The 14,847-nt window shown below is 39.8% G+C and overlaps 1 protein-coding gene across 4 annotated transcripts in view; it reads right to left on the bottom strand.

Annotated features, from left to right (window-relative positions):
- gabrg2 (gamma-aminobutyric acid type A receptor subunit gamma2) overlaps positions 1 to 14,847 on the bottom strand; it is a 98,941-nt gene that overhangs the window by 52,616 nt on the left and 31,478 nt on the right. For all 4 annotated transcript variants that reach the window (XM_057820653.1, XM_057820656.1, XM_057820657.1 and 1 more), the window contains exons 5-6: positions 13,938 to 14,020; positions 8,905 to 9,042 (exon numbers count right to left, since the gene is read on the bottom strand). In XM_057820653.1, coding sequence (XP_057676636.1) covers positions 8,905 to 9,042; positions 13,938 to 14,020 — 221 coding nt within the window. The remainder of the gene's footprint in view (positions 1 to 8,904; positions 9,043 to 13,937; positions 14,021 to 14,847) is intronic.

Genomic DNA, 14,847 nt, shown 5'->3' with positions numbered 1-14,847 from the left:
ATATATTTAAACAAATGTTAGCAAGCCCTTCTGTGTGTCACATTTGCTTTATTATTTTTTTTAATTCATAATTTCAACAGTCTCGTCTTTGTGGCGTTCTCTTTTGACACTCGGCGAAACTGCGGTCAAGCCACCCTCCACTCATTAAAACGAAGTCAAGCTAGCCGCCCCTCATTTTGTACATGTCAGCGTGTCTTGTTATTATCGCGTCACATCGAACTCTTTGAAAACAGCGACTGTCTCTTTGCAAATGAGGCAGACACAGTTGTTGTGTGTTTTATTGAAGAAATAGTCCAATATCCACCTATCGTTGAAGCGTCGGCCATCGCAGTCAACTTTTTTTTTTTGTTTGTTTGTTTTTTTTTATTGTCGCCATTTTAGAAATCACACAGGGTAATGTTGCTTAGAGTGCTGCTCTCAATGTTTTTCAAAGTTTCGTGAGAATAGGCCGAGTTTCTGTGGAAAGGATAGTTGTAGATATCAGGGTAGCAGATGTCAGGCAGAGAGACAGCGGGTCGAAAAATATCGATTTAGGCATCAAATATGGATCTGGCGAATGGATAGACTAAAGCTTTTCCACATAACGCCTTTTATGCAACGCATCCAATGAGTTTACCGCGTCTGAAAGCACTGGGGCTTCCATGAATTGCTGTATAAACTGAACGACTAATAGAAACCATTGAAAATTGGGCTAAACAGAGACGGACAATATGGTGGCCGGATACAGCGACAAGTCATTCTGTGATGTCGGTGAGTAGGGTCTATACCTAGTATAAAAAGCAGCTTTGCCTAGATCAGTGGCTCTTAACCTTGTCATAGGTACCGAACCCCACAGGTCTCACATGTGGATTCACCGAACCCTACGGAATTAGATAATAAAACTTTTTTTTTTCAAATTCAAAACTGATGTATCTAAGCTAGCAATTTAATAATATAGCAAATTCCCATTAAAAATTCTTCTCATTTTGACAGAATGTTTTATAAACAGGTCAAAACTTGAGACCACGCTGCCCATTGGTTTGTTGTATTACCTCATACCAAGTGCGAGTCAACCTTCCACTGAGCAAACCAGTTCCTCCTCCTATCAGATCGAGGACTAGCAGTTAAAAGAAATGGATTAAGCCTGTAAATTGGGAGCAAACCCGCCCAAAACCTGGATTTAAAAGCCACTTTGCCTAGATCAGTGGTTCTTAACCTTGCTAAAGGTACCGAACCCCACAAGTTTCACATGTCGATTCACCAAACCCTACGGAATTAGATAATAAAGCAATTTTTTTTTCAAATTCAAAACTGATATATCTAAGCTACCTAGCTAATAATATAGCAATTTCCGATCAAAACTTCTTCTCATTTTGACAGGATGTTTTAAAAGCAGGTCAAAACTTGAGAACACACTGCCCATTGGTCTGTTGTATTCCAAGTGCGAGTCAACCTTCCACTTAGCAAACCAGTTCCTCCTTCCATCAGATGGAGGACATTGGGAGCAAGCCAGTCCAAATACTGGTTTAAAAAGCCAATTTGCTTGGATTTAATCAGTGTAAGAAAATAGGACGCTGCGTTTTTTTTTTTCATTCGCCGAATCCCTCAGACTTACTCACTGAACCGCTGGGGTTCGATCGAACCCAGTTTAAGAACCACTGTCTTAAGCTAAACAAATCACATCTTAAAGTTTAATATTACATTCCAATTGCTGCCAAATGTGCAAACTGCATTGGTTTAACAAACTGAAATTGATGGTCATGCTTGGATTTGCTTGGTCGTGCTATAAGGCTGAATGCATTTTCTTTCCATGGGTTTGTTGTTTGCTTGTTCCTTTCAAGCGCAATGCACGCCCCCAAGATTTGCCCCATCAACAAATCATCTGTAAACTGTGGAGCTCCGTAATCGGGACAGGGCCACTGATGTGTCTCGGGGCTTTCTCCGCTCAAGCTGAATCACACAGGCAGACGAACACAGACAACAGGGCTGCACGGCATGGCATTTGGAAGGTCAATCCAAGAATAGGTTTCCATACATCACAAGCAGACAAATAGGAACAATGAAATATGCAAAATTGTATGACATACAGTGAACTAATCCACACACAGATGTGTAAATGTACTATGTATACCTATGTGGATTTGTGATTTTATTGTGTTGCTTAAATTTAAACCTTTCCATGACTCATTGCAAAGAAGCTACCGAACAAGACAATCAGTTGGGAAATTACATGGCTAGCCTTTATGCTTGGATGGAAAAGCCTTCCGGACATCTAAGATGTTTTTTTTTCAGCTAATTTGAGCTGGACCTATGACTCACAGTCATAGTGAGATCTCTCTGTGGATCTGAGTCATGGAAGGATAACATAAATGTACTGTAAATAACATTCTACAATTTTTAAAATCCATCATGTGTCATCACTAGGGCTGTCAAACAATTAAAATTTTTAATCGAGTTAATCACAGCTTAAAAATTAATTAATCGTAATTAATCGCAATTCAAACCATCTATAAAATATGCCATATTTTTCTGTAAATTATTGTTGGAATGGAAAGATAAGACACAAGACGGATATATACATTCAACATACTGTACATAAGAACTGTATTTGTTTATTATAACAATAAATCAACAAGATTGCATTAACATTAACATTGTTAAAGCGATCCATGGATAGAAAGACTTGTAGTCCTTAAAAGATAAATGTTAGTACAAGTTATAGAAATTTTATATTAAAACCCCTCTTAATGTTTTCTTTTTAATAAAATTTGTAAAAATTTCAATTAAAAAATAAACTAGTAGCTCGCCATTGTTGATGTCAATAATTACACAAGGCTCATGGTGCTTAAACCCATAAAATCAGTCGCACCCAAGCGCCAGCAGAGGGTGACAAAACACACAAAAAAAAAACACAAGTAACAAGTGGCCATGGCACTGTGCTGTCATTTTAATCTGTTTGAGCGGGGCATGTGCGTTAATTGCGTCAAATATTTTAATGTGATTAATTCAAAAAATTACCGCCCGTTAACGCAATAAATTTGACAGCCCTAGTCGTCACCACTCTATTATGCATGTCTGTAGGCGCTTTTGTTTAAGCTTTATTCAATTTTTGACTCTGCTTTTGAAAAATCTATATCTATACTTATATATAAAGTGGAACTTTGCATGTGTGTGTTCGTTCTCTATGGACTCCGAAACGGCTGGGCGGATTTTGACGAAATTTTACACAGTTGTACTTTGTTTCTGGGATTGTTCCTAGATGGATTTGATCTCTGTATGCCTCCATTTAGTGCGAAAATTAATTTGAAAATCCAAAAATGAACATAGAAAATCCATGATTGCGTCTTTTTGGAAAAAGTCTCATGCGAATGCGATGTCGCAGTTGGCTTTTAACTGACGATACTGATGATACGGTGTGGCCAGTGTTGTTTTCATCAATGATAACGAAAATATTTTGTCAAGGAATACTTTTTCATGATGATGACGAGACGATAATGAGCTAAAAACATGTTTTGGGAGACTGAAGCATAACGAGGTAAATGCCAGTTTTCGTCTGACGCCACGAGAACGAGACGAAAATGCACAATAATTTCCGTCATATGTACACAATCTGTGATATTATATGTGTAGTTAGCCTGCATCCAAGCAGTTTCTGGTTGTGTCACTCATGTGACGTGCTGCTCCCCTCCACGACTCACCAGTGTGTCTCACCAGTTTCTATGCTGGCTTGCATGCAGGTAGAGATATTTGCATTCTTATCTTGGCTAGAGAGTATACGCTAAGATGCTAATGCTAACGGTGAGTGTCCTCTTAAAACCTCGGACAACTTTTTTTTAAATACAGTTCGTGGCTTTCAGGTGGGTATCATTAATGAAAAATGTACTCTATTCCTTTTTTTAAATAAAATAAAAAATGTACTATTTCCCTGCTGAGTGTGTATTATCGCCAAGTTGGTGTTGTTCTTATAGATGCTGCAATATGTGCTTGTCTGCCAATGTTCATTCGAAATTCAAATCAAAACCTTATTGACTTTTGGATAATTTTTGAAAAAAATTTACTGACGAAAATATTTTTAGTACACGTGAACTATAACTATACGAAATTAGTGTTGAGTTTTCGTCAACAAAAACTAGACAAAGACAAGTAATAAGTACAATAAGTATTTTCGTACAAAAGACTAAAACAAAAATTAAAAGGGGTTCCAAAAACAACACTGATTGTGTGTGGCCTTGAGTACCCCACAACAAGAATTTTGGATTTCAAAAAAATTTACAATTTTCCAGGACATTACTAAGGGATACATTTCGGCTGGATTTTTATACTATACCGAATGTTATTTATTGTGTGTTACACCCGCAATGGTTGATGGTTAGTTTTGGCAACCATGACTGAGAGTGGGGGTTGCCGTTGTTATGTTCTGGTGTTTTCTGTTCAATACAGGTGCTGTCTGTTGGGGTTGTGCGGTGTATGGGGCACAAGACCAGCAAGTGTGAAACAAAAACTATCTGTTATTCTTCTCCACATCGCTCACTACAGTACTGTACACAGCAATGGAAAAGTGATTGTGCATTAACCCCTTTATGATGTCCTTTCACTATTACTACATTACAGCTGCATCTCTAAGCAAAGTATGTTTCATCTGCCATTGGTTGTATTGCGTTCATGTGACACAAACCTGAGCATTGCTGGGTGGTTTTGCTAGTAGAGCTACAATTGTGAAGATATTTGAATACAGTTTTCACTACAGGATATATCTCTAGCAATTTGCTTATTATAGGTAGTCCCCGGGTATACGAACACGTTCCATTCCTATGCTGGCTACATAAACCAAATTTCCACAAAAATTTCCAGTCGGAATTAACCCTTTAAAAAAATAACTATATAAAAACTACTATAAAAGTATTTTATTTTGTTTAATGATGGAGGATATACTGCCCTCTGGTGGCAGCGTTGGGTCTGGCTGGACTGTCGCCTTGGCTTCTACGTATGACTGAGTAAGAGACTCGTCTTACATGGAAATAGGACAGCTGTCCTCTCGTTTGGCCCACATAAGGCTATAACTTTTTTCAGCTAAAATATATTTGTGTATGCATTTGTAATTAAGTTTAGAGCTAGAGTTCGCGGAGTTATGTGTGAGCAATTTGCTATGAAAATTGTAAATTCGTTAGCATTGGTAGCATTAAAGCTAGCGGACTTTTGCTAGGCAAATTTGGCTAATTTAATCTACTAAATTTACATTTTGATCAGGCGAGAAGGATGTTTGAACACCAATTGTTTTACGTCAAGTGTTTTATTGTTAAAATGTGTGTCGTTTTGAACATAAGTGTACACGTGTGATACAGCTTTACAAATTGTCAAAAGTGTAGGAAAGAAAACGCTTAAAAAAACCACAATTGCCTTGTTTGCTGTCTGTCAAGCTGAACAACTTCACATTTAGTGAGGACAGTACACGTCAAGTTAGTAAAGTTAAAAATAAGATACTGTGTGGTACAATGAGGTACAGTTTACATGGCTTAAAAAAAGACTGTAGACAACGGTGGACGAGACTCCGGCGTTGTAAAGTCGAAATTGCGTAAGTCAAGTCTGTTGAAAGCTGAGGACTACATGTACAGTAATAGCGGATTTGGGTATGTAATTCAAATTACCGTACTGGCCCGAATATAAGACGGCCCTGATTATAAGACTGAAGACTCAAGTTTGAAAAAAGACTTTTTGAACACCAAATTAATTTTTATACAGAAAATAATTACAGTATATCTGAAACAAATGATTATAACAATATATTTGAGAGAAAAATCATGTTATTTTGCCTCATTCAAATCTTAATATCTGAACATTTAAATATGTAAACTAAAGTGCAATCACATTTGTAAATGAATGGCTTCTGTAAAATGAAATGAAATAAACCAATCTATTGTGATAAAACAACAAAATTGCAATAACTGCATTAACCATCAAAGTGAAGTCTAACTGTGACTGTAGTCTTAAAACAAATCTGAAAAGGGGAAAACATTGCAATAAAATAATGCAAACTGGTTAAACTTGAGAGTAGCTGCAATCTGTCATGACAGAACATCGCTTCAATGATATCTAGCGCCATCTAGCGTCGTGAATGGGTATAATATCTAGACCACGACTATAAGACGACCCCCTCTTTTTCAGTCTTATTTCAATGCAAAAAACACCGTCTTATATTCGGGCCAATACGGTACTATCTATACACAGTATTTAGTACTGTTATAATATGGTATTCATTCTGCATCTCCTATCATTCTTCATCTTGTTTCCCTTGTGAGCTGGAGATTGTGTGAGCAAGTGTGTGTTGGTAAACGCAGGTATAGGTTTGCAGGCAGTCTTGATGTGAAGTGACAAGTTGAGAGACCAAGCCTTAGGACATTGGCTGAGCAAGGCAAGTGGGGAACCAAATACAAACAGATGCCGCCTTTATTAGAAGCTACATCGAGAGCAGCATATGGCATGTAGACTCCGGCACCTATTTTATCATGAAATAGTTTTTTGAAAGCATGCTTTGTTTTTTTAAATCCCATTTATTTTCAAGAACTAATCTGATTTCAGTCAGGTAGCTCTCACGATGAGACGAAATAACATCCTCTGGCTGAAGCCAGTTCAGCTGACTGCTTGTCTGCGAGGATTAACGTTATTTCAAGTTGCCTTACCTGAACCATTTCAACACAACAAAAAGACCTGAATAGGAATCATTTTCAAACTTTTAACTTGTCCTTGGATACTCCCTGAAAACAAAACCAAAACAAAAACCTTCGTACTCGGATACATTTTTGTCCTGTTCATAAACAATACATTTTAATATAATTTTGGCAGCGCCTGCCAAGTACATAGGGTGTACTTCGTGGCCAAAGTCTCTCTTAACAGACTGCTCGTTGAGCCAGATGTTGTGCTCGCCCAACTGGCAGCAGGTCAGAAACCCAAAGTGACTGCAAAATGAGACAAGAGGTCTCTCAACCGCAGTCAAGGTTCTCTACGCTGACAAGAGAGCAGATGGCGGTTTGGCTGTCGGCGGAAATAACAAACCAGATCAGAGAGGCGTGCTACCAAGTCTTCACTGCATTTAAGCCACCTACACAGATTGCCTTTTCATTAGATTACTTTGAAATGCTTTGACTAAATCGAGAACTTAAAAGTATTCACATATATGCATCGATTACATAAGGGACTCAAGTTCAAATCAACTAGCCTTATTCAAAAAAAGCACATACTGTAAAACGTAAACACATTATTAGCAGCAGTTTCTGATATTTTCCACTCATAATTCAGTATTTAATTGCTAGCGTACGGCACAAATTGATACAAATTTAAAATCGCAGGCGCCCTTTATTAGTTACAATTAGTGGTGTTTGTTTTTCTCTACTCTGAAATAAGAATTTAATTGCCAGAGTTTAACACACATGCATTTGCCAATTTCAGATTTCAGTATTTAAAGTACAAACCTTACATGGGCACTTTAATTAATGTTCAATAACATTAAAATTCTGCTTTGCGGGCTAAATGGTAGGAAGAACATACAGTGTATTTAAAACTAGGGTTGTTCCAATCATGTTTTTTTTGCTCCCGATCCGATCGTTTTAGTCTGAGTATCTGCCGATCCCGATATTTCCCGATCCGATTGCTTTTTTTTGCTCCCGATTCAATTCCAATCATTCCCGATAATTTTTCCCGATCATATACATTTTGGCAATGCATTAAGAAAAAGAGGAATAAAACTCGGACGAATATATACATTCAACATACAGTACATAAGTACTGTATTTGTTTATTATGACAATAAATCCTCAAGATGGCATTTACATTATTAACATTCTTTCTGTGAGAGGGATCCACGGATAGAAAGGCTTGTGACTTTGTATATTGTGACTAAATATTGCCATCTAGTGTATTTGTTGAGCTTTCAGTAAATGATACTGTAGCCATTTAACTTCTGCCCAAATGCATGATGGGAAGTGCAACCATGACTGTGCGTCGTGGTACCAATTGACATATGTTCTCTGCATTGGGAAATAACACAGGGTGTTAAGAAAATGATCAACTACTACCTTTCTTCCCCACATTGCTTACCACGATTATTCTAATCGTTGGGAGAGGAATTGTAAGGCTTTAGCCATTTAAAAAAAGGCTCCAAAGGCTGCCAAAATTCACTCTACTCATTTTATGCTGCCTTTTAGCTTTATATACTGTATGGGTAAAACGGCGCCTTTATAGATTGAACGCGACAGTGCGTGAGTGGGTCGTGCAGCGCATGGGTTAATTGCGTTAAACATTGTAACGTGATAAATGTAAAAAATATTAATTCTCGCCGTTAACGCTATAAATTTGATAACCCTACCTTAGGCTTAAACTAAAGACTCTGGAAGAGTGTAACACATTATGTCTTTAACGTTAAATACAATTAGAAAACGATTTAATTAAAAGATATATTAAAAAAGGAATGTCCGATATTTTTTTGCTGATTCCGATACTTTGAAAATGACGTGATCGGACCCGATCGATCAGCACATCTCTATTTTTTATTCAATTTTCACACTACTTTCTGTAGGCGACAAAACTTTTGTCTTGCCAAAATTTGTTTTTTAGAATGATTTCCTGACCCATGTATCCATAATTCTTGTATCGCCATATCGTGAGATCATCATTATCGTGAGCCTTGTATCGCAAATCTTAACGCATCCTGAGCTACCCATAAGTTACCACCCCTAACACAAGCACGCACATAGCATTCCTCATGTGATCCCCAACAATGTAACACAAAGACTGCTGAGTTACATTGAGGAAAGAACACGCTTACAGTAGTATAAACATCAAACCGCAAAGGTTTCTTCTTTTAGAACAAAGTGATAAGACACAAAATGATAGTAAATATCTGGGAAAAGCTTTGCTTAGAAGTCATCTTACCTGAGACGGTCCTGACAATCTCCGAGGTGTTCCTCAGGCCTACAAAAGAGAACTGGTAAAGCCTCCAGGAGCGGATGTCTCCAACCTCCACCGAGCTCCTCTTCCACTTGTATACAATCTCCTCCCTGGGGTAGCCATCTGTGCGGGAAAGAGACGAGGACGAGGACAAGAAGCGCAGGGGATTAGCTGAGGCGTGCGACAACACCGCACAACAAACATTTCATCTCTTTACAGGAGTTCCCTCTATAGATTTGCTCATTCCTCCGATTCAATATAAAGCCCAGGCACTCGTGATCCATTTTATCACTGGAAAATCTATTTAAGTCTGCAAGTATACAAAACAAAAAAAAAAGCACGTTACATAACAGGCCTGTTTGTCATGTTTTTCCCCACTTGAATCTCATGTTAATTAAAATAACATTTACTTGTGGAAACAATTCTCTTAAGATTTCCATCGGGAGTTACCCTCAGGCTTGTGGTTTCGGTACAGCACATGGACTTTCCTCAGAGTAAACTTGACTGAATGGCGTCACGAGTGAAGTGCTCTCAGGCATGTAGTGATGCTGGGAGATGGGTGGATGTGCCCACTTGTCACATTAAAGCCAGCCCAGCAGGCGGTCTGCTCCTGAGCAATGATGATTGATTCACTGTTCTCTCAAAATCTACCAGTAGGAATTATTACTTTGCTGTTGTGAATCTGCCAATGGCATAAAAATGCTGTCAGTGGCACATCGTACATTTGCTACAGTGGGGCAAATAAGTATTTATTCAACCACTAATTGTGCAAGTTCTCCCCCTTGAAAATATTAGAGAGGCCTGTAATTGTCAACATGGGTAAACCTCAACCATGACAGACAGACTGTGGAAAAAAAAACTGAAAATCACATTGTTTGATTCTTAAAGAATTTATTTGCAAATCATGGTGGAAAATTAGTATTTGGTCAATACCAAAAGTTCACCTCAATACTTTGTTATGTACTCTTTGTTGGCAATAACGGAGGCCATACGTTTTCTGTAACTCTTCACAAGCTTTTCACACACTGTTGCTGGTATTTTGGTCCATTCCTCCATGCAGAGCTCCTCTGGAGCAGTGATGTTTTGGGGCTGTCGTTGGGCAACACGGACTTTCAACTCCCTCCACAGATTTTCTATGGGGTTGAGATCTGGAGACTGGTGAGGCCACTCCAGGACCTTGAAATGCTTCTTACGAAGCCACTCCTTTGTTGCCCTGGCTGCGTGTTTGGGATCATTGTCATGCTGAAAGACCCAGCCACGTCTCATCTTCAATGCCCTTGCTGATGGAAGGAGATTTTCACTCAAAATCTCTCGATACATGGCCCCATTCATTCTTTCCTTTACACAGATCAGTCGTCCTGGTCCCTTTGCAGAAAAACAGCCCCATAGCATGATGTTTCCACCCCCATGCTTCACAGTGGGTATGTTGTTCTCCGGATGCAATTCAGTATTCTTTCTCCTCCAAACACAAAAACCTGTGTTTCTTCCAAAAAGTTCTATTTTGGTTTCATCTGACTATAAAACATTCTCCCAGTCCTCTTCTGGATCATCCAAATGCTCTCTAGCGAAACGCAGACGGGCCTGGACGTGTACTTTCTTCAGCAGGGGGACACGTTTGGCAGTGCAGGATATGAGTCCCTGGTGGCGCATTGTGTTACTGATAGTAGCCTTCGTTATTGTGGTCCCAGCTCTCTGTAGGTCAATCACTAGGTCCCCCTGTGTGGTTCTGGGATTTTTGCTCACCGTTCTTGTTATCATTTTGACGCCACCGGGTGATATCTTGCATGGAGCCCCAGATCGGGGGAGATTATCAGTGGTCTTGTATGTCTCCCATTTTCTCATAATTGCTCCCACAGTTGATTTCTTTACACCAAGCGTTTTACCTATTGCAGATTCAGTCTTCCCAGCCTGGTGCAAGTCTACAATTTTGCCTCTGGTGTCCTTTGACAGCTCTTTGGTCTTGGCCATAGTGGAGTTTGGAGTGTGACTAATTGAAGTTGTGGACAGGTGTCCTTGATCCCAATAATGAGTTAAAACAGGTGCCATTAATACAGGTAACGAGTGGAGCCTCGTTAGACATCGTTAGAAGAAGTTAGACCTCTTTGACAGCCAGAAATATTGCTTGTTTGTAGGTGACCAAATACTTATTTTCCACTCTAATTTGGAAATAAATTCTTTAAAAATCAAACAATGTGATTTTCTGTTTTTTTCCACATTCTGTCTCTCATGGCTGAGGTTTACCCATGTTGACAATTACAGGCCTCTCTAATCTAATTTCATGTAGGAGACCTTGCACAATTGGTGGTTGACTAAATACTTATTTGCCCCACTGTATATAAGCAGCTACGTACTTTACGTAGCGTGTTGCCGCCTCTGTTAAAATCAACAGTATTAAAAGCATCTTTTGTTTTCAAATTTGTTGTTGCTTGTTTAGAAAGAAGTAGCAATATGAAGTATTCGATTACTTTTTTAATGAACCCGTAGCAGTGAGCACATGCAGACATTACATAGCATCCTAGCCAAACTCTCTCTTCTCTTCTTCTACGCATTATACGTACACACTTGTACAGCGCCACTCACTGGCCTAACTGATATTGTCACAACATAAACTTTGCATGTACAAACACAACAGAATCGGTTTTACAAATAAGGAAACATTATTTTGCTTCATCTACATCAAATTATAAATCAGTTGAAGAATTTATACTAATGCTTCGTCGTAGCTCCCACCTAAGGCACATTTATGGCAAAAGTTTTTTAAAAAGTGTCAATGTTTTCACCTTGAGTTTTTGAAAAATAAACATCTTTGTGAAAGTGCACTCTTGTGGAAGAAACTTAATCACATTCATGTTCAAAGACTGATATCTATATTCATTCATTCATTTTCCATGCTGCTTTTTCCTCACAAGGGTTGCCGGTCGGGATGAAGATCAACACCTCCAAATCCGAGACCGTGGGAATCAGTCGGAAAACGGTGGTGTGCCCTCTTTGGAACTGAGATGAGATCCTGCCCCAAGTGGAGGAGTTCTAGTATCTTGGCGTCTTGTTCACGAGTGAGGGTAGGAGGGAGTGGGAGATCGACAGGTGGATTGGTGCAGCGTCTGCGGTGATGTGGACTCTGTACCAGTCCGTTGTGGTGAAGAATGAGCTGAGCCAAAAGGCGTTGCTCTTGATTTACTAACCGATCTACGTTCCTACCCTCACCTGAGGTCATGAGATGTGGGTCCTGACCAAAAAAACCAAGATCCCGGATTCAAGCGGCCGAAATGAGTTTCCTCCGCAGGGTTTCCGAGCTCTCTCTTAGAGATCAGGTGAGAAGTTTGGTTATCCAGGAAGGACTCAGCCGCTACTCATTCACGTTGAGAGGAAACAGCTGAGCTGGCTCAGGCTTCTGGTTCAGATGCCTCCTGGACGCTTCTATGGAGAGGTGCTGCAGGCATGTCCCACCAGCGGGAGGCCCCGGGGACGACCCAGGACACGCTGGAGAAACTATGTCTCTCGGCTGGCCTGGGAACGCCTTGGGATCCCGTTAGAGGAGCTGGTTGAAGTGGATGGGGAGAGGGAAGTCTGGGTTTCCCTACTAAATCTGCTGCCCGTGCGACCTGACCTCGGGTTAAGCTGTAGGTAATGGATGGATGGATAGTTTTCTTTTGCCATTTTCCCTTAAAAAATGGGACAAATTCTGTCCACAGAAAAATGCTATTTCTCCAGGACAGCTTAAGAAAAAAAAAAGAACAATTCTGGGGGAAAAAAAGGACGCGTAGTACTCTATTGAAAAGATTCTTGGGAGAAAATTACTTGAACTATCTTGGAACAAATATTAGGCTACATTCATACTACAGGTCTTAATGCACGAATCCGATTTTTTCGTGTTTTTCCGACTCGAGTGAGGCATTAACTTGACGGTCTGAACGTGACAAGTCGCATAGAACGGGACCATTTCAAATCCGATCTGGGTCACTTTCGTATGTGGTCTAAATCCGATCTGGGCCACATTTTTCCAGACTGTCTCGGCGGTCTGTACTGTCCAGTCCCGCAAATCGGATTTAATGCAGCAATTACGTCATCAAATAGCGAGAGAGTCGTTACCGTAGCGATGCACCTGTGCGTTATTAGCTTTTGGGGAAGGGCTGCGCTTGACAACAGTCATAAAAAATAAAAATGGGTTGAGGATAAGCCTGAGAATGCTCTGTTTTCTCTCTGTTCCAAGTGAGCAATATTTCAACATTGCCTCCACGGCCGAGAGTCGGGACAAACTGCCCGTATGTGTGTGTGACGTGCACGGACAGTGCGTGCATGCTATCGATCCATATAAACTTTGAATATAAGCCTAAACGGGGATTATTTATGTCTGTTATTTGTGTCCACCTTTTGAAAAGCAAAATATGATATCCCTGGAATGACGGATGACGTCTGTCATTTGTTTTGATGCTTCTGCGCATGCGGGTCTTCTTGCTTAGCGCGTGTCCGACTGCGAATTAGTGCGCATGCGTAATACTTGAACGGTCTCAATGGATAAAGGCAGTCTGAACGGGCACGCCAAAAAAAACGGATATGACAAAAAATCGGATTCGTGCATTAAGACCTGTAGTATGAACGTAGCCTTAGAGTTGGGTTCACAAATGTAGGTCAGCACTTCTCATGGTGATTAGATCAGCAGAGAAGGTCTCACTGGCTCTATAAGTGACTATAAGCGCCAAATAACTTATTTCATATGTACATAGGCTTCATCCAATTCCAGGGCCCTCTGTTCTATAGGTACACACAGGTTTCTTTTTCCCTGTTGGTTATTGAGCTATTTACAAAGCCTTTTGTATGGCGCTTCCCTTTTTAGATCCATTGAGAACTAATTTGCATAATTTTTTTTACCCCTTTTCCAGTCTTCCCTTGTGGCCAGTCAAGTGTTTCAATGTGTGTCAATTTTCAAATATAGGTTTGGAAGGCTGGACCATGATTTGTATTTTAATGTTTTACAACATGATCAGCAAAAGGCTTATAGTATTGCCAGCCACACTTACAGCTTGAAAACTCCAAGGGACATGAGTGCTCGTCCATAGGGAAGTTGTTCAGTTTCAGCTGGCATTCTGCATCGATCGTCAACCTGCAAACACACAACTCTAACTTAGTTGACATATTTTTCTAAAACCAAACAGCAATACCACAGTTAAAGTGTTTTCAAAATCAAAATATTGTTTATCTTAACCGCAGCACACCCTTCTTTGTCACCACTCTTCACACTTGAGAGAATTTGAAGTCATTAAAGTCATTTAATTTAGCGTTAATGAGGGAATGACCTTAAGTGACTTTGCCCATCCGCGTAGATGCATTGTCATGTATCATTGTCGCGCATAGCACAGCGGTCATCCTAATTAACTAGCGCTTGCATTACGAGTTACTCTAAATTAATGAAGTAGGAAGCCGGTGTTCTGCATAGAAGAACATTCATCATGACTTGATTGAGTCCGATGGACTTTAGTTTCTTTATTTCTCAAAATGCATTGTGGTATCGGTAGAAAGCATCTGCTGCTTTTTTGAGAGAAGCAATAATGCGATAATCATTCATCATTTTTTTGAAAGTAAAGATTAGAGGTCGAGCGATATATCAGCCAGCTGATATACGGAATTTTTCCCAATATCGGCCGATTAACAACAACAATAAAAAAAGCCGATAAAAAAAGGATTTTGATCAGGCATCTGTGTGGGCAACTGTGGCCACCGCTGACTGACGGCAGGACCCCGGAAGGACCCTGCAGCTGCTTGAAGGCAGAGTGCTACAAGAAGCTTCAGGCTTGCCTGTTTTGTAACTATTCCAAGATGTTTTTCTATATCGTGCAGGAGAGAATATGTAATGTTGCTTACTCATTTCAGGTGCTTACTAAGTGATCCTTACACTTTAAATGTAACGTGTAGTATTAGCTTAGCATTTGC

Source organism: Corythoichthys intestinalis, chromosome 18 (assembly GCF_030265065.1).
Source record: "Corythoichthys intestinalis isolate RoL2023-P3 chromosome 18, ASM3026506v1, whole genome shotgun sequence".
In the NCBI taxonomy this organism is placed as follows: domain Eukaryota; kingdom Metazoa; phylum Chordata; class Actinopteri; order Syngnathiformes; family Syngnathidae; genus Corythoichthys; species Corythoichthys intestinalis.
The sequence above is the reverse complement of the archived record's forward strand: the minus strand, read 5'-3'. Positions and strand labels throughout refer to the sequence as shown.